This window comes from Chelmon rostratus, chromosome 10 (genome assembly GCF_017976325.1).
Source record: "Chelmon rostratus isolate fCheRos1 chromosome 10, fCheRos1.pri, whole genome shotgun sequence".
Taxonomy (NCBI): domain Eukaryota; kingdom Metazoa; phylum Chordata; class Actinopteri; order Chaetodontiformes; family Chaetodontidae; genus Chelmon; species Chelmon rostratus.
In genome coordinates, this window is record NC_055667.1 from 15,996,260 (window position 1) to 16,015,769 (window position 19,510).

The window sequence follows — 19,510 nt, forward strand, 5'->3', positions numbered from 1 at the left end:
AATAGGAACGGAAATTGTGTTTAATTTAGGGGGAAGTGATTGCTTCAACTTACACAAGGGGATGGGGGGCATTTGGAAAATATGATTTTGTTGATGCTCAAAAAGTTCTAAACCAATCACAACTAAAGCTAGGGACCTTATTAATAGGAATTAATCTACCAAACACATATCTTATCAGATAAGATAAGATAAATAAATAGCTTATCCTATAATTTCTTCTTCATAGGCATCATTTTCTGCATTAGTATGCATCACCTCAGCCAACCTGACAGCTCCAAAGTCTCACAGAAGGCGCTGGCAAAGCAGAAGGGGGCTGGACATGAACTTGTTAACACAACGCTTTGGTTCCTGTGGTTTGATTTAGGCTCAGAACAAATCGACAAATAAATTTAGCCTGAGGGGATTAAAAGAAAACAGAGCCTGACCCAGACCGGACCAGTCTGGTCGGGCCTAATCAGGTTTGTGCTGAGAATCGAAGCTCCGCAGTGAAGACAGAGACCAGCAGAAACACATCAAGGATCTGTAATCAGGTAGAGATGCCAGACTCTGGCGCTAACAAATCTAATCCAGTCACCACGGCAAGTCTTGTTAGCTCTGTGTTCAGCTTTTACCCTGTCAGCTCCAGTGAAGGCTCGTGAATGTGTACGCTTGTGTAGGAGCGTGGTGTGTGTGTGTGCATGTGTGTGTTTTGAGGGAGACAACAGGGCCTGCCTCTCTGACTGTGTCAGTTTAATTATGGCTGTCATCTCGTCCCGAGCCCAAGCCTCGGCAGAATGACTTGAGGAAAAAAAAAAGTCATTTCCTCTCTCTTTTTAAACTGCATCATACACTTTGGCAGGACCACCTATTGAAAAAAAAAAAAAAGACATGGCAGGCTCATTTGAATACATGCATACCCACACAAACACACGCAGACAGGCCGCTCACACATACACGTACGCCCATAGCAACAGGACATACATACACACAAAGACGACTACACCACCTGGAGTGTTTATCGTGGTGATATGTCGGAATTGAAATTCACAGGAGTGAGTAGTTCCTACTTATCTCTAATTTGTTTTTCCAATTGAAAGGCTCCCTGCTACTATGCAAGTTATTTTTACCCTACAGCTTTAACTCTCATCTTCCTGCTTCTAACTTACATTACATGAAAGATATGCCAGAATAGATTATCCGCAGGTGGGAATAAAGTGTTTAAATGTTCAGCAGAGTGCAGCATTAGCGCTAGCCATGCATGATGATGATGTAATGTGTCGTTTTTATGCATTTTTTATTGCAGTTGTTTTTCCTATATATACACATGTGAGATTAATAGGTACATACCATGCATGCATGTACTCAAATTCAATTTCAGATTACAGAGTTCATCACACACACACCGACATACTTGCATACTCTCACATTCGATGATTGGCATTTGCAAAAGCGGCTGCGAGACAGAATGGGTCAAAGGGCTAATATCTTAACACGTGTCAGCTGAGAAAAACATTAACACTCACACATGCACACGCAAACACACACACCATCACCCACTCACAAATGCTGAAAAGTGTGTTTGTATCGACACCGGCTTCACAGGCAGCGTCTGACATTTTGCTGGGAGTGTGAGGCTAAGCATTCAGACCTTTAGAGAATGCTGTTCTCTCACTCCTCTCTCATCCTCCCTTTATTCCACCGTCCTTATCTTTGTTTGTTCCTAGAGCATGCTTTGTTGTGGATTTCCAGCAGATGCACCTGCCGGAGGTTTTGCCTCTCGATGCCCGAACGCACGCACACATGTACACCATGTAAGAGTTTCTTGTTCGACTCTAGGACAGATCTGAAGAAGTGCAGGCCAGAGAGGACACAGAGGCGTCCACTGTGTCTTCAGCAGAACAAACACACACACACACAAACAAACAAAGCAATAGCTGAATGGATCCAAGCACAGGATGATATGCAACAATATGCAGTGGCCAGGTGTGTTGCTATGGTGAAGGAAATGATTGGCCAGGCTCTAGATTACAGTGTTCACTTCCCAAAACAGCCTGGCTGCACGCACAGCAGCGGCACAACACACACGCACACACACACACACACACACACACACACACACACACACACACACACGCACACACACACACAACCTCACACATGGCTCAGCTGAAATAAGCTGGCTGATTGCAGTAGTTTTACGGGTAAAGCCATTTGAATGGAAATGGAAGTGCATTACCAAAACTCATAGACACCAGGACCAGCTGTGAATGAGAGAAATGACTTTCTATGAGAACATACTATGCGTATCACAGTTGGAAGCAGAAAGAAGGGCTTGTGTGTGTGTGCGATCCCTGAGAGCCAGCTGTTACTCAGGGCCCAAAAAACATCCATCAGGTCCTCCACCTTTAGCCTGTTTGAAATGCCGCTGTTTGCCAGTGATTATACCGCATACCTTTCTTTATTAAGCTTCCTCGGCGTCAGACCACAGACAGTTACATCTTCAGCTGTCATCACCAACACCAAAGCCACTGATGGCAAGAACAGGTCAGCACCTTCAGATATCAGCGACTTGTTATAGACTAGAAACTCATCTGCAAACCTCACCTCCTGTTTGTGCTTTGTGTTAACCATCTCTAACAAAGACTCATCAGCATCACACACGGTGCCTCCAAAATCATCTGCCTCGCATACCCCCAATCTTTTAAACATGATGAACAGAGACACGCCTTGCTCTCATAATAACGAATGACACTGATCGGCGCCTCAGTCCACTCTTCACGGCACTGTGCACATATCAGAATTAAAAATGGAGAAGAGCTCGCTTTGGCTGGCGCTTTGTCCCTTCTGCCACAGCAGCCCTGAACAAACTGCCTTGTTGACAGTGTTAGCAAAGATCTAGACGAATCTGTGTGAGTGCACGTACATGTAAGTATGGGTGGGGATGCAGGCACGGTCATGATTGCGCCGTACAGTATACTGTGTGTGTGTCCGAGCGTGTGTTTTATGTATTGTGTGTTTCTGTGTGGAATACATACAGTACAGGCCGTGAAAACAAATCTCCCACTGGGACAATACAGACTTTGTACCTCATATGCACACATATTCACCAGTGCTGAAATGATTCGTCAATCAGAGAAGCAACAAATATTTATCGACAGCAAGTGATTCATCAAGCAGAACCAGATCTGTCTTAGTGAGCATTTGCTGGTTTTTGCTGTTTAATATTGTTGTGAACTGTCTGTGTCACCTTGGCCTCTGGAAAATATTTTTTTTTGGTACATTTTCACTATTGCCTCACATTTATTCAAATCATTGTTTCATTGCTAAGGTAGAATAAACAATTAATTGTGCTTTTGAAGAAAACCAGCCATAAAGTGTGTGTGAAGGTTGGTTTCTGATTCGTATTATGCTGTAATATTTCTCTCGCCTGTTTTCCATTGCACAAAAGATGCAGGCCATAAAGCAGGGACAACTTTATTTTAAAAGGGCCTCTGCAGCGTACATTTCTCCGTGATTATCTTTCGTCTCAGAATGATGATAGTGCCAAGTTCCCTGCTTTAGCCAAAATAAAAAAGTTGTTTTCAAAAGATGATAGTTCTCATAAGAGAGCGAGGGAAAGAGAGAGAGAGAGCATGATGTTGACTCAAAGGCACACAGATACCCGCATCACCCTACAGGCACACACAGCAGACGGTGCTGTAGCAGCAAGAGGGTGATGACAGAGTGAGTGTGTGTGTTGAATGTATGAGAGAGAGAGAGAGTGCATGTGTAAAACAGCATGAACAGATGATGGAGTTTGTTGTGGTAGTGTCCAAAGAACCTGAGGCAGTCATTACCTCTACTGCTGAACCATTTAGGAAAATAGCCTCTTTTCACGAGATGGCCAAATGTCTGTCTGTTATCTGCGTCTGTATGTGTGTGAATGTATGTGTGTGTATGTGTTTCCTGAGGGCTTATAGTGTTGCTGTAGTGGTAAGGGGTAGTTATATAGCCAATTGTAAAGCTACTTTCTGCATGAATGTTTCTTTGCCTATTATTTTTTGACCCGCTAATCAATTCACTTTTGTACTGAAGCTCTTCCATTTCTCCCCTCCCTTCTCCTCCGCTCTCCTCCTCCAGAGACTGGTAATGGCGGCAGAGGAAGCCCACCTACAGCACGAGGAGGATCCAGACCTACAGGTATGTTTACATATGTCCTGTGGATCTACAATGACTAGGAGGGGGTGATATGGCCAAATTTTTGTATTATGGTGTATGTCATTTTGCATCACAGTTTATTTCATGGTATTTTAATTGTTATGAAAATTCAATCAAGAAATGGTTTGACAACTTTGGTCACATGAGAACGTGCTAAGCGTTCCTGCTGTCTAAATCATGTGACCTTGCGAGGCAGCTGGATTGCTACATCACGCTGCTGCCCTGAAGGTAGAGCAGACACAGCAGAATGTCTGCACAGTCAGGTCCGAACATTGTCCAGAGCCCTTTCACACATGTAGCGTATTTGTCTGTGTCAGAAATGTTCACACTTACTGGAAGTCCTCCGTTTGGTTTGGACGTGGGGTGACGCCTCGGTAGAGCGTGCAGGAGGAGGAGGACTCATCCATTTTTGCGTTGATGCCAATACTACACGTATTTGGACATAGCCGCAATGTCAGCGAAAGGTTGGAAAGCAATATACAGATGAGCAGAAAAGAGTTCGAAGCAGCTCCACTTCATGCAGTGTCATCAACACGCCCACTCGCTGTGTAGCAGGGTAGCAGTACATACACTGTGAATGACAGCGTGTAAATAGGCATTATGGAATAGCTCCCGCAGTGGGAACGGTCTTGCCAGATCTCTTTGGATAGACACATTTCTACTGTTGCACGATATAAACCGTCATACCGCCCAACCCAAATTCTGACCGCACAGACACTATTACAATCAACACGTTCACTCCCTGTATTTGCAAGCTCATTAATTAAGTCATGCTGGAAGTAATGTATCCTACAGAAGGCAGTGCTTCTGAGATTAAGCCCAGCGAATGACAAGGGCCTCTGTAAACACAGCAGAGGAGAGACAGGGAGAAAAGACATTCGTAGTCTCGTTCTTTTGTCCGTTTTGCTTGACTGGGCTTAAGAATCTTTTCTCTTTAACAAGTGCGTGTTAGTCCACATCTCTCTATAATCATTTTGGCAGAATATGTCTCGGCCTTCCACTGTCACACTGTCAGGTATTCACAGTCCCACAGGAGCAGACATGGCAACAAACACGCAGACAAAAAAGGAATTATATAAGCTTAAGTCTCTTTTAATTGATGAGTGTGTATTCAGTTAGGATAACTATGCACAGATGCTGGTACAGAATTGGTTGCCTTAGTCTAGTCTGCTGCTATAGGTTATTAGCCACTATGATAAAGTCACTCTTCTCGTAACTATAAATATTAAAACACAAATGATAGTAATGTAAGCCCCAGCCTCACTGTAACCCAGAGTATGCATGTGGAAATGTTATAAATATATATAAATATGAACTTAGCGTACTCAAATTTGTCCTAGACTTTTACTCCACCCCATCGGATGAGGTTAGTATTTAGTAGTCCAACCCTCCAGTCTCAGTAGACCCAATCTACAACTCAGCTACAGCATCATGATTGCACCTGTAGATTTATAATAGTATAACTAAAGATAAAATTGTAGGTCTATGGGAAGAATCTCATATCTTTTGTCAGATGTCAAGCAATTAATCCTCATCAATTTTTTTTTACCAGTAACAAACCCATTTTGAGCCTGAAACATAAATTGTGAATCGTTTAGGGCAGGCATGTCCAAACTATTCCATAAAGGGCCGTGTGGCTGAAGGTTTTCGTTCCAACCAAGGAGGAGCGCACCAGGCTGGACTCATTTAATCAGCTGATCTCACTTTTCAGCTGATAACTAAGGGATCCCTTGATGTTGATTGGTTGGCCTGGTGTGCTCCTCCTTGGTTGGAACGAAAACCTGCAGCCACACGGCCCTTTATGGAATAGTTTGGACATGGCTGGTTTAGGGTATTGTATCACTGTCATACTCCCACTCAAAAACTCAACACATTTTAAACTATTCCCTGGCAGTTCCACCCTCAGTTCTGCAGACTTGGGCAAATGCATTCAGCTAATCATATCTGCATACGCACCCCCAAACCCACCCTCTGCTCTCATGGTTCTGCCTCAAATCCATTTGAGCAGCTTTAATTTTTAGAGTGCAGCTTTGTATTGTGTGTGTGTGTGTGTGAGTGTTTGAGAATGTGAGTGTGTGTGTGAGTGTGTGTGAGTGAGTGCGTGTGCGTGTGAGCCAAAGAGAGAGAGAGAGAAACAGTGCACTTGTGATGTTTTCGCCTGAGTTCGCTGCACATCGTGCACATCTCAGTACAGAGTTTATTAAAGTAGGAGGAGCAACAGCAGAAACTTCACTTTTAAAGAGGAAATATGATGCTAAGCTGACTTGGGAGCATTTGCTGCTAAACTACTTATAAAGTCTGTGGCGTGTGTGTTATGTGTGCCTGTGGCTGTGAGTATGTGTTTACTCTGTCAGCTCTTTAAGGCATTATCGTGAATGCCCGGAGGTTTTCTGCTGTCACGGACCATTAAAGAGGATCAATTACTAAATTTAACCACTGACTGCTGTTCAGCTCTGAATCTTCCTCTCATAGTGTCCCTTTCATTTCTTCTGTTGTTTAGTCACCTGCCTGGTTTTCCACACGCTCTGCCAGTTCCCCCCGTGTGTTTTAAAGGGAAATTCCACCCTGTAATGCTTTAACGATTCCTTGGAGAGTGGGAGGAAATTAATCAGCAACTTTTTTTAAAATTGAAAGTCTTTATTTCTGGAATTTTGATCGTACAAAACAAGACAGTTCAAGATGTGAATGTGGGATTGGGAATATTTCATTCCTATTTTTCACAATTTTAGACCAAACAATTAATCAACAATTTAGAAAATACTTGGCTGATAAATTGAAAAACGAAGTAATCTTTAGTTACAGGCCCATAGATGACGTCACATGGAAATTTAGTGCACCTAAATATCAGCAAGTGCCGACAATGTGCACCAAAAAGAGATCTAAATTTAGACCATATTGCAACGCAGTGACAGTGTTGTGTTTTGAGAAACTGTCTTTTTTTTCCACTTGGAAAAGTCCATCTCTCTCTCTTCCATCTTAAAATCATGTTTGCTCCACCTGCACAAACACCCACAGCTGATTGCAACAAGTTCACTCTGGGTTTGAACACCATTCTGAAAAATGTACAGTATATCACCAGCTGAGGCAACAGGTACACCAGGCGATCAGCCAATAGAGAAAATTGTAGCATTTCATCGCAGAATTACTGTGTGTGTGTGTGTGTGTGTGTGTGTGTGTGTGTGTGTGTGTGTGTGTGTGTGTGTGTGTGTGTGTGTGTGTGTGTGTATAGAGTGTGGACTACCACCTATTCACCTGACGGGTAGGAAATTTCTAACAGTTCAAGATATGTATTAATACACACATTCACTGTCTTTGTCTCTCCACTTGCATTGGAAATATACTGTGTATGGTTCCCTGCACAGGCTTTATATGGGAGTGTGTATCTCTGTATATTTCGATGTATCTTACTTTATCTGTACTCATCTGCGTGTGTGAGTGTGTGTGTTGTTGTTGATGCACAACGTCAAGGACAAGTTTCCACGTAAACAAAACTCCCTTTACAAATACATACTTGTGTTTGTCATGCATGTATCTCTGATGGCAATTTTGCATGTTCTTGTGGACATGTGTTTGTGCATCTGCATGTATGTGTCACCTGGTGAAGCTTGTCTGTGCGTGTTTGTGTTTTCATATGCTGCTTGAGGGGCAGTAACACTGTGTGGGCTCACAGTGGTTCTTTATGCCAGTAATTACTTGGCGGTGATGAGATGAGCTCAGCAAAGTGTCTGTCCCTTTTGTTTCAGCTTTGATGACACAGCTACAAAGCTGATAATGGCTGATAGAGAGCCTATACTGTAATGCAGACTTTCACAATATCTGGGACCAAGTGAGATACCATTATCAGGCAATGACATATTACACCCGCATACCTGTATTATGTATGTCGCATACCAAAAATGTGGCAAAGGGAAATAAAAAAAGTGAGAAGAGGAAGGGAAAGAGAGAGTGATGATGGAGGAGGAAAATGAACATGATAATGCAATTACATGTACCTGGCAGATGCTTGTTGGCACGGTGTGTGACCACAGTAATAAGATCTACTTTAATCAGAGATTAAGGTAACGGCAGATGCATTTGCTGTATGATGCAGTGTTGCTTCATTCCAGAGCTAAATTTCTAAACCAGGAAGACACGACCTCTCGGGCCTGATGGCCTGTAGGACAACAGGTCTTCGTTAGCCACACTCATTTCAGCACACAGAACAAATAAGTACTGCTATTTGTGTTCTCTAAATCCGGTATTTGTGCCCCCTAAATCTTAAAATTTTGGGTGATCTATTGGCAAAATATGGCAGAAACTGAATTTAATATTCATTAGTATGTTTTCATTCGTTTAGTCACCTGAGACTAAGAATCGTTGTTTTTTCATTGCCTCAGAATGAGCTCTTTACATCTGCAGAGGGAGCGTGTTGTCGAGTTCCTTTTGTGTTTTTCACATTTTTTAATGACTTGTTGATTAGAAGATGGATTAGGTGTGTGCAGCTTTACAGCAGCTTCCTTTGAACCACTGGCCAACTCATCCTTCTCTTTTATACATCTGTTATTTGTTGTTGTAAGACAGCTATGTACACCAATCAATAAAGTACACCCTACTTCTTATGGTGGCACTAGCTCCAATAGCCTCTTCCCTACTGGACTGTGGATTAGTAATGTTTCCCATCACTAAACTCTGTGAGTTAGTCCAATGTGGGTTGCCGCAGAAGATGCTCTCTAGAGGCAGTGTTTGGTTTGTCCGGTCTGGGCTATTGTAGAGTCATGGCGGTGCAACATGGCTGACTCTGTGAATGAGGACCTGCTCCATCTCTAGATGTAAAGAATTCATTCTGAGCTAACAAAAACACAGGAATTCTAATTACAATTCTTTATACACATTATTCTGAATATTATATTTAGTTTCTGACAATAGATCCCCTAAATCCTTCACACTGGACCTTTAACTGCGGGTCCTTCAGTAGTCATAAGACAGAATTATTCATAAACCACAAAAAATTTTTTACCACTTGCCAGTGTAGTAAACTCATCATCAGCTTTGTCATCATCGTAAATCAATCAGCCACACAGAATGGTAAGAAAAACATTTGTGCTTACCTTTTTGAATTTACAGATGTTCCTACCATACACTTTTTTAAGTTCCCTCATCCTCTCCATCTTCTTCACCATTGTCTCCCTACCCATCGCCACCCCGCTGAAGTGAGCTGGGGCTGCTCGGGGTCAGACTGACTGACAGAAAAGTTACGCTGACTTACGGGATTTGCCCAGTAACGGTCCTCTCTGTGCACAGTAACATCAATGGCAAACAGGACTGACAGAAATACTTGCATCAGATTTCTCAGAACGCGTTTTGAAAGATTGGAAGTCCCCATCCAGATGTGGGAGGTTCCGCATCGTGTTCTGACACCCGTCACAAATCAGTCCCTGCTTCACGGCTCGGTCATCAGACTAATACTAACAGACTGTCTTTGCCTGGCTATCGTTCTGCATCCATGTTGGTGTGCGTATCTCTGCTTCTGTGTGTATATGAATGTATTTGTGTGTGTGTGTGTGTGTGTTGGTATTTATCCTTAGTTAAGCAAGTTTTTCAGTACCTCTTGGCAAATGATGTTGCAGCCATTAATTTCTCTTGCTAATTGTGTTTTGGATTGCCTGAGCAGAAATGAAATGGTTGAGCATTCTTTAGCTGTGATCACAAACTGCTGTATTTTTTTCTTTCTGTCTACATGCATGAATGTTAATATGTATGTACTGTACATTTTTGTGAGCGATGTAAGTGTATACCTGTGTGTGTGTGTGCCTGTGTGCGTGCGTGTGTGTGTGTGTGTCTGCCCAGCTCTGATGGTGGCATTTGTAATAGTGCGTTTTGCTGCAGAACATGGTGAATAGATGGTAATTATCACCAGCTGTGCTAAAAATACCACATCTACGCTGTAGGGTGAAACCTCCTCCATCACTATTCGGGGGTTTATTATAAAATGTTTGTGTGGCGTTTTTTTTTTTTTTTTTTTTTTTTTTTTTTTTTTTTTTTTTGCTTGCTATTGGATACATATTTGGCTGGCAGCGGTTTGATAGGAATTTCCTTATCTATCCTTTCCAGAGCTCTTCTGCTTCCATGTGAAATTGGCACGGTAATCTGCTGCGATTTTCCTCCCTTGCTCTTTTACCCGCAATGCTCATGTACTGTAAATAGGAAAGCAGAGAGCAGCCTCCCATGCCCTCTGCAGCCAATGAAATCCTTCCTTGGAGGTTGGAGACAAACAGCCAATTGCCAAGCCTGATGTTGACTGAAAATGTAGCCCCAGTCTGGAGGGAGCAGTGGGAGAGAAATGCTTAATCTTTCTCTCGCTCTCCCTCTCTCTCTCTCTATTGTTCTTACACTCCTCTGTCTAGGGTATTACCATAGAGTGCAGAGAGGTGGCCACATGCTTGTTGATTTGCCAATTTGTTCTTCTTATTACTGGCAAAAAATTATTTGACCTGAGTGTGTGCGCCTGTGTATCCAGGGTGCTTCACTGTCCTGTCGCATGCATGGCCAGTGATGCGAAGCTGGATTTTTAAGCCTTTTATGCCATAGTTGGCCTTGTCTGTCCAATGTATAATGCAGAAATACACCATACACACACGCGCACACACATACACACTGCTTCTTCTGTATCCAGACACATATTAAGTCTCGCCGGCTTGCCAACTCCAGACTCAAAGCATTTAAAGGTACCTTCTTCTACATTTTCAGAGAGAAAGGTTCAAAAGGGTTCCCTACAGAGAGATAGGGTGCTACCTCCAATCACGTCTTGAAAGCTTATTTGAAAGAATGAATCACTTTCAGTGAAAGAGTTCTTTTATGAACCTGACAGATCAAAAAGAAACCTACGGTATCCTTACCTGCTTGTCATTTTATCGTGCCATTGCTTATAATGTGTGATTTTTTATCAGAACACAACAAAGCCATTAGCCTTTGGAAGGTGAAAAACAATCAAATAACTTTTTGTGGTGTTTCCTTGTGGATTTTTCCATCAACTAACATGCAGTAAACCCAACGCTGCACTTCCCAGAAAACCAGATTTGAACCCAGGCGCCAAAGAGTTAGGGTGCAGCTCGCAGCATCGCACAGCTAACAGTCAGAGCTGAAATTTGTTCCCGCTGTATTTCATGTAGTTTATCACGCAGAAGCTCTGAGAGGAAAAACTGAAAGGTCAGGTAAGAGCAGGTAAGTTCTGTCCTACCTGGCATGACTTCCCTGAGCCTAGAGAAAGTTTGAGAGAGATAAGTACAGAGTTTTCCAATGAATTATTAGTTTCCTATGGACAGAGAGCAATTAATTAATAGCAGTTAATAGCATTTAACTTGTCTTTATCAGCATACTGCTCTGTGTGTATTTCTTTTTACAGTTTCACACACACAGACAGCACTGTGTGTGACAAACATTTTAGCCTCACGTGGCTGCTGTAGATTTTAGCCGTGTTTTTCTCAGAGTGGGTGAGCAGAAAATATAAGATGCATGAAGGGGGAGTTTGAGCACAGCGTATGAACTCAAACTTGGCCTTTCCTCCAAGTTATTTACTCAATCTGCTGTCTTGTTTACTCGCTGATTACCTGTATCCATGCCCCCTGGTTGTTTTCCAGTCACATTTCCACACTCTGGGAGTGGTGTCTCCCCCTTCCCAAACCGTGAAGAAAGCGAGTAGGGATGTGGGTGAATAAAAGAGGAGACTCGGAGTGGAGATGAGAGTTAAAAGTGAACACCAGAGGGTGGAGCGTCACGGTCAAACCCCCGCTTCACATGTGGTCTCCTCTCTGTTTCGCTCTCGCTCATCTCCCCTTGAGGCTGTTGACTCACTGTTGTGTTCTTTGCAGCAAGAGTATTTATCAGAATCAACAGGAGTATATTTGTTTGTATGTGAGCATGTGCATGTGGATCACACACTTGCACACTGACTGGGTGCACGTAGGCTACTAAGCTGCATTGGCGCTCCTCTTTAAGGCAAATGCGACTCCTGCCTTTAGACTTTTACTGCAATGTGAGCAAATGTGTCTTTCTGCCACACAAATTTTTGCCATAACAAGACAGTTTTGGGCATTTTAACCAAGGCTACAATTTTAAAACTGTGCCTCCGCCAATCAGTTAAGTTGCAGTTTACATCCACAGAAAATCTATATAATCACCACAGTGTCAAGGTGGGCACCTAAGATTAGTGTCCCCAATTCAGTATCTCACCAAAAGTGACATACGGTCATAATCTCCCCTTCTGTTCCTGAGTCATGGCGTTGAATATTGGCGAGAAAAGTGTTTTTATACAACACTATGATGTCACAGTCAAGTTGACCTTTGACCTTTTGGATATAAAATGTCATCATTTTATCCTATGAGACATTTATATGAAATCATCTCATAATTAGTGTACGAATTCTTGAGCTATGGCCAAAAACACGTTTTGTGAGGTTGCAGTAACCTTTGACCAAGTGAACATTTGTACCAAATGTGAAGAAATTCCTGGGATATCGCATTCATGCAAATGCGATGGATGGACGGAGAGACAACCTAAAAACACAATGCCTGCAGTGTGGAGGCATAAGTTATCGAAAACACAAAAAATCTTATTTTTTGGTGGTAGTACACCAATCAGAACATAACTATGAATATATATATATATATATATATATATAATCTATTCTGCCAATAGATTCCCTGAAATCCTAAACACTGGACCTTTTAAAATAAGCATACAATAAATAATTGCTGAAAAAGACAGCCCCTCAACTCAGTGACTGCAGGGGAATAACAGCATTTAAAGTCAGAATCAAGCCTGAGCCTAATTGTAGTACCTTCCTGTGCAGATGTTACTTAGCTCTCACAAAAATACAGTTCAATGCATGTCTACAGCAGCATGCATATGTATATATAGTATAGGTTAATTCCTGCTGAGGCCTTTTCAGAGTGTTTTACGTACAAGGTAATTTTAAAAGGAATATAAAAAAAAACAATCAAAGATAAATTAATAAAGTGTGTTTTTTTAAAAAATGTAGATTTCAAAGTGCGTCACATAAAAGAAATTCTAACAATGAATGGCATATGCAAGAAGACATTTAATGGAAAGCCCGATAAAGCAAAAAAAAAAAAAAAAGAAGAACAAAAGTGATGGAAAAACTTAATTAAATTACTGCTTGTGTTATTTTGTAATTATCCAATGCCATTCATTTAATGAATTGCTTCACATAAGTAAAAATAAAGCAGTTCTAAGCATTTGCAGATTGAATTATGTGATGTCTGTCAACCCAACACAAGGATTTGTACGTTTTATTTTTGCAGTAAGAGTGAGAAAACACTTGTTGATGCATAGTCTGTCACAGCAGAGAGGGGTGAGGAGACTGCAGTGTTATATACAGTACATTGTTGGGTCGACACTAATTGATCGATCATTATTCTTTCCGTAAAGCGTCAGAAAATGTTGACACATGCTCATCAGCCCCAGGTGAGGTCTTCACATTCATAATCATTTAATCGAGTCTTTGTTTCAGCTTTAAAATCACAAAGTATTTATTATAGACAATTGAACTTACTTAGGCCCAGTTGACGCCTGACCTGATAAAATGATGAACCACTTTTTTGTAGTTTGACCTTTTAGACACGATAACGCTTCGAAGCTTCATCTTTGAATTCTGCTTTTTTTATATACTTATGAAGTTAATAGCAGAAATAAATGAATTTCAAAATGATTCACCCAAAGAAATGCCAGAAACAAAGAGAGAGGATGATGTGACGATGGTATAATTAGAATTCGTAATGACTGTATCTCCTCGCTGTGTGCTAACACGTCGGTGTCAATGCACGGATGACATTTTGATATGAAAATGGTGCATATAGCACCTTAAATCTCTCCGTTCTTTGGGCTTATGTTTTGAAACAGGAAACTAAAATATCCCCCACTGTTTACCTCCAGTAACCCCCTCCTCTCGTCCTCTCCCTCTCTGTCTGTACCACACTGAGTGAGTGGGTGCTGGTGGAACATGTGCGATCTCTCAGTGTAATGCACTGCGGCGTTAAAGATCAGGTTGTTAACACCATGATCAGGGACTGCATTAGTGGCACTGGGCACTCCTTCACTGTAATGCTGGAATGGCATAATTGACTTACTCAACACATACATACACCCACACTTGGACACACACACACACACACACACACACATTTCTGCACTTGCACACGCAGGCTCACATGCTCGGGAGCGCGTACAGATGCACGCACATACATACTGTACACTCTGTGGTTTGCCCCTGCCTCCATTCACACACCCACGCTCACTCCCACACTATTGAAACTTAAAAGCTGATGGGTGCAATTTTAATCAAAATTAAAGCCCACATGCTGTGAATTTAAACAAGTCTATTAGCAGACTCATTAACTGTTGTTTGTTTAACTTTTTTTTTTAAACTTTATATTTGGTATACTAACAGCTAATGCCTTAGGTGGCCATTTCTCTTGTCTGTGCCTTTTCTCTCAGTGTCTTTCAAGACACTTACTTATGGGTATAGAGCCACAACATCTGCACAACTTCAATTGTTTCTCTTAATTGAGTCATTAGTAACTGTTGTGTTCTGTCTTGGATCCTGAGATCCTTACTGCCATTATAAAACTTGCTTCTTTGTGTGCGAGTATGTGTGTGTCCATGTGTGTCTGCCCAATATCTCCCCAATGTACATGAGCTTTGGGTATATATTGATGTAAATGCATCTGTTTTGCAAGTGCGACATATTAGCTTATTACATATTACTCTTCTACTGTCTGCATTGAAGTAGAGAGCTACAGTTACTGGAAATTGCTTTTATTTAGGAATTGAGATTTATCTAATTTCCTTATTCCACCTATTGTACAAACGGAGAGGAAGGATGAAGCGCAGCTAGCGAGATTGGATAGACAAACAGATAGAGAGGGGGACCAGGCAGAGACAACCTGGCAATTGCAACAATGGTCTCACAGATAGAGCTGATAGTAGCCAAACCTTGCCAATGAGAGCTGCATGCATAAGAGAGCACGTTTGAGTTGAATACTGGGAGGAGGCAGAGCGTGGCAAGGAGCTTGATGAGGATTGCTTGCAGCCAGTGAACAATAGGTAGAAGGAAACGGGCTGAGCCAGAAAAGGAGAGGGATGAATCAGGTCGGGAGGGAGAGACGGAGGAAGCGAGAGTGAGAATGATAGAACAGGTACTAAGAAAACATTGGCAGAAAGAGAACAGAGAGAAGATGCAATGGGGCCCGATCTGCTGCAGGTGCAGCTGGCTCCGCCTCTGTGCACCATGTGTGAGTGTGTGTATGTCGTCTGTGTGTGTTCATTTTGTGTAAACTGCTCTCCCAATTTTTAAGTACCCTCATTTTGGCCTCAGCCTCTCAAGATTTTAGGTTGAAGGCAAATCTTCGCTGTAAAGTATTTGTCATTTGCTTTATGAGTCCCTCTGCACTGACAGATATTGTGTTTGCCAACAAGCAAGTCTGACAACATCACACTCATGACTCATGGAAAAGACTTTCTGCAGCTCCCCGTAGCTCCATTTTGCTCATTACATCATTTACAAAGAGGTAATTTGTGCTTGTTCAAGCTGTTGAATGATTTGAAAAGAATGTTTTTGGCTCACAATGAACTAAAGAAATGACTGAATGAAATGTTAAAGATAATTGAGCAATCACAGAACAGGAGTACTTAAGGGCACATTTTGAGTTGATAGTAAAGTTCTGAAAGTCGTTCATGTGTGCTTTGCATTTGTGCTTTGCATAGATTTCTTTGGACTGGAGAACAACATACTGAAAGTGACCTGGAGAGGTTATGAAGGTGATAATCGCGTGTAATTAAGGCTGTCTCTGGACACCATGGCTCTCTTTGGCAGGAAATAAAGACACGGTTGCCAGAGAAAGAGAGTTTAGGTGCAGAGCAAGCAAGAGATGGGTGAACAGGACGCGTAAGCAATTCTCTGCATTAAGAAACCGTGCCAGAGTTTCCCACCGCCTGAAGGTCGTCGATCCTGCAACCTCACAACATTTGTGTCATTGGACACTCATTCATTTCAGTAGCAACAGTTTTTTTGATCACAGTTCAAATGCAGACAAGATCTAGTAATCCACTTGTTTAATCTTACAAAAATATTACAAAAATTGGATAATAGGCCGAGTGAAACAAAGCTGTGAACACAAACCATTTAAAGTTGACATGACAAACTTGTTAACAAACCTATTTACACATTTACCTAATATGGAGCAACATTAGCATTCATTTGTGGTCGTGTCTCTGCTTCTTCTTCTAGCTCTGTTTTTGGTCTCCTCCAACTCTGAGGGAAATATTAGCCACTTAAGTAATCTAATATGTTTACCAGTTTGTCGCTCCCTTTGTCTCTATCTGCTGTTTGGTACTGGACAACAGCTTACTGTTGTTTTTTTTCTTAGAGCCTCTTTTACCAGAACAGCTGCTTTGAGAGTGGTGAGCCACTCCATACGTCTTAGGAGAGCTGCGGAGACACATAATAATCATCTTTGGGCTCATCATTATGAGTGTACCCTTTTCACATACAAGTAGTCACGTGATTCATCGTTGATGTGCAACTACAGTTTATAGCTGGTTTGAAGTAGCTAAATATGTCACCTGTGCAGCTGTTTGACTCTTTTTCTTGCTTTTTCGTATTGTATCGTAGCCTGTTCTGTCCTTTTCTTTTTGTCCACTCCTGTTGCATTCCATGGTTTTCTATTCTGTCTTGTCACCTCATTGTATCGCATAATCCTTGCATGTCTTGTCCTGTCTTATCCTATCTTATCCTGTTGTCCTGTCCTGTCCTACGCCTGTTATCTATGTTTTGTCCTTTCTTCTCCTCTCTCTTCTTGCTCTCATGACTTCACCTCTTTTTTTCCTCTCCTCTGATAGTTCAGCTGTGGAGATATTAGAAGCTTATGTTTGGCTTTTGTGTCGGTGTTTTTCTATTTTGTGGCTCCTCTGTTTGCTACAATCCTGCGTTTTTAATATTCCACGCTAAATACGTTTATTGTCAAGCACTTTAACTTTTGTTTTGAAAAGTGCCATATTATTAAATCTCTTCTCACTTCCCAAAAGTTTTACTGTCAGAGCTGACCGGTCATGCTTAAAGTAGGCATTTTGAAGAGGTTTTGAAATTTTCTTCACACTTCCCTGCTTGTTACTTTTTCTATCCTTAAAAGCACAAGGTTGAAGTGGTTCCCCAAAGCAAGGCAGCAAAACTCAAACAAAAAAGTCCTTGTCAAAGTCAACTAATCGGCATTCTGTTCACCCCATTGCGATGGAAAAAAAAAAAAAAAGGTACCATGCTGGTTGTGGAAAATGGCTGGTATCCCAAACATCGTAAAGGTCAATGTAGATCAGATTTTCACAATTGGTGGGTCAAGACCCAAAAGTGAGTTGCATACTAATGTCTTGTACTGACGTAGCTAAACGCTGAGTGAAGAAACCTGTGTCCTGCGCTGACCGGCATTATATGAAAGGTTGCCATGCACTTCATGTCTCCATGGCTCTGCACCCTTGATGAATATGTATATAATAAATTGTGTTTCTTCTGTGTTTTTTTTTCTTGAAAACACATTTAAGTTTTGACACACAGCTGTGGAGAGATCCAGGTGAAGTAGAAGAGGGGAAATACAGGCAGAAATATGCGATACTGTGCACCCTCACCTTGAAATGGCAGTGTTCCCCTTGATAAAAGGCTAATAAGCCTAATCAAACCTGATTAATTACACCGATAGGCACTGCGTTTGCCAGCCTAATTGATGGCTTTATCTGTGTTTTGCACCAGGCTGAGGGGATGATGGTGTTCCTCAGGAGGAGCTGGGAAGAGATTTAGCCCAAATGAAGGTTACTGGACGCTTGAATAGATAGGACAAGATGGTGCTTTTAGTGAGGCGTATAGAGGAAAGCGGCCACCAAAGTGAGTGGTAGGACAATAAAATATGGCTGGTGCCAGGATTTGGTGATGAATAGAGAGGGTATGGTCACTTTTAAATGTGTAGTCTGTTTTCTTTGTGCCCAGTCACCCTTTACTTGGACCTGCATTCTTGTCAGTCTCTCAAAAAATCAAAGTACAGAGAGTGTCTGCCCCCCTCTGAATGATAACACATGTACTGAGGCTTTGTATTGGACTCTTGAGAATAGCAATTCATTCTCCTCAGAGGCCTTTTTTCAAATCCTATTCTCTTGGTCATTACAAGAGAAATCAATGTGGCCTTAAGCCATGCAATCACCACCGCTCACCTGCGCAAGGGATTGGAGCGCTGCCGCCGCCATTGCTGCTGACAGTAAGAGCAGTAAAATATGTTTTTATTTAAGGAGGGATTTAAAGGTTGTTCTCCATCAGCCAATGTGTGACAGCACTTGTTATCCCAACTACCTACATAACTGTTCATTTTTCATCAGTTCAAAGCAAATTTTAGTCTTGTGAATCATGACTGATTTCAGATTTCAGATTTCATCAAAGTAAAATTACTTTTAAATGAGAAGAGAGTACTTCCAAATAAGTTGAAAGCACGCTACACAACTGACAGTTTTACAGGCCAGATTAGTAAGAATGACTGCACAGCACCTGTGCTTCTGCAGTGACACACTGTGACCACAGCAGGAGCCAGTTTAGTCCTTTCAAGATTAAACTGCAAAAGATAAATTCGGGTATACAAAGACAGATGACACCTTTACCTTAAGTTGTGATAAGTTCACTCGTTTCAGCTCAAATTTGCATTATTTAGCGTTTTACTCCTTGTGTATGTGTAGTTCATTTCCATGTAAACAAACAAAAATATACAAGCCTTTCAGTTTTTAGTCTAAAATGTCAAATTTTTCTTTTACTCGTTTGAGTATCTTCATCTCTTTGTTGTCATTGGCTCTGCATCGGCTTTAGCCTGTGCAGGCTCTGCCCCTGTGTGGTATCTCAGACTTCAGAGCCTTTGGGATGCAGGCAGCCATGTGCGCTATATTTATCTAGCTCTATGATTTATTAATAGTCTCCCCAGTATGCGCAGTACTAAAAATACAGTGGAGGCAGAGCACCACATGCAGTATCTACCTAGGAAGGGAGCGTTGGAGCAGAGGAGAGATTTGTCAACTCAGCAGCTTTCCAACAACATGCACAACTGGGATGATCCAGGGATTCAGGTTACCACGAACTGCTCTCTGACTCAGCACTTAAGTGACCCAGTCATCCTATCCCATGACAACGTGATTCAGCGAGTTGAACGCATTGACACTGAGATACATGATTCTGGATGAATGATTCAATAAAAAGCCGTATTTAGGTCAGAGGTGCCCAGTTTTTTTCCCTTGGAGGGCCACGCAGCAGAAGCAAAC

At 41.8% G+C, this 19,510-nt stretch overlaps 1 protein-coding gene across 1 annotated transcript in view; it reads left to right on the forward strand.

Moving 5' to 3' along the window:
- Nucleotides 1-19,510, forward strand: part of cacna2d3a (calcium channel, voltage-dependent, alpha 2/delta subunit 3a) — a 113,865-nt gene that overhangs the window by 31,216 nt on the left and 63,139 nt on the right. Inside the window, exon 4 of the mRNA XM_041945390.1 lies at nucleotides 4,099-4,158. Coding sequence (XP_041801324.1) covers nucleotides 4,099-4,158 — 60 coding nt within the window. The remainder of the gene's footprint in view (nucleotides 1-4,098; nucleotides 4,159-19,510) is intronic.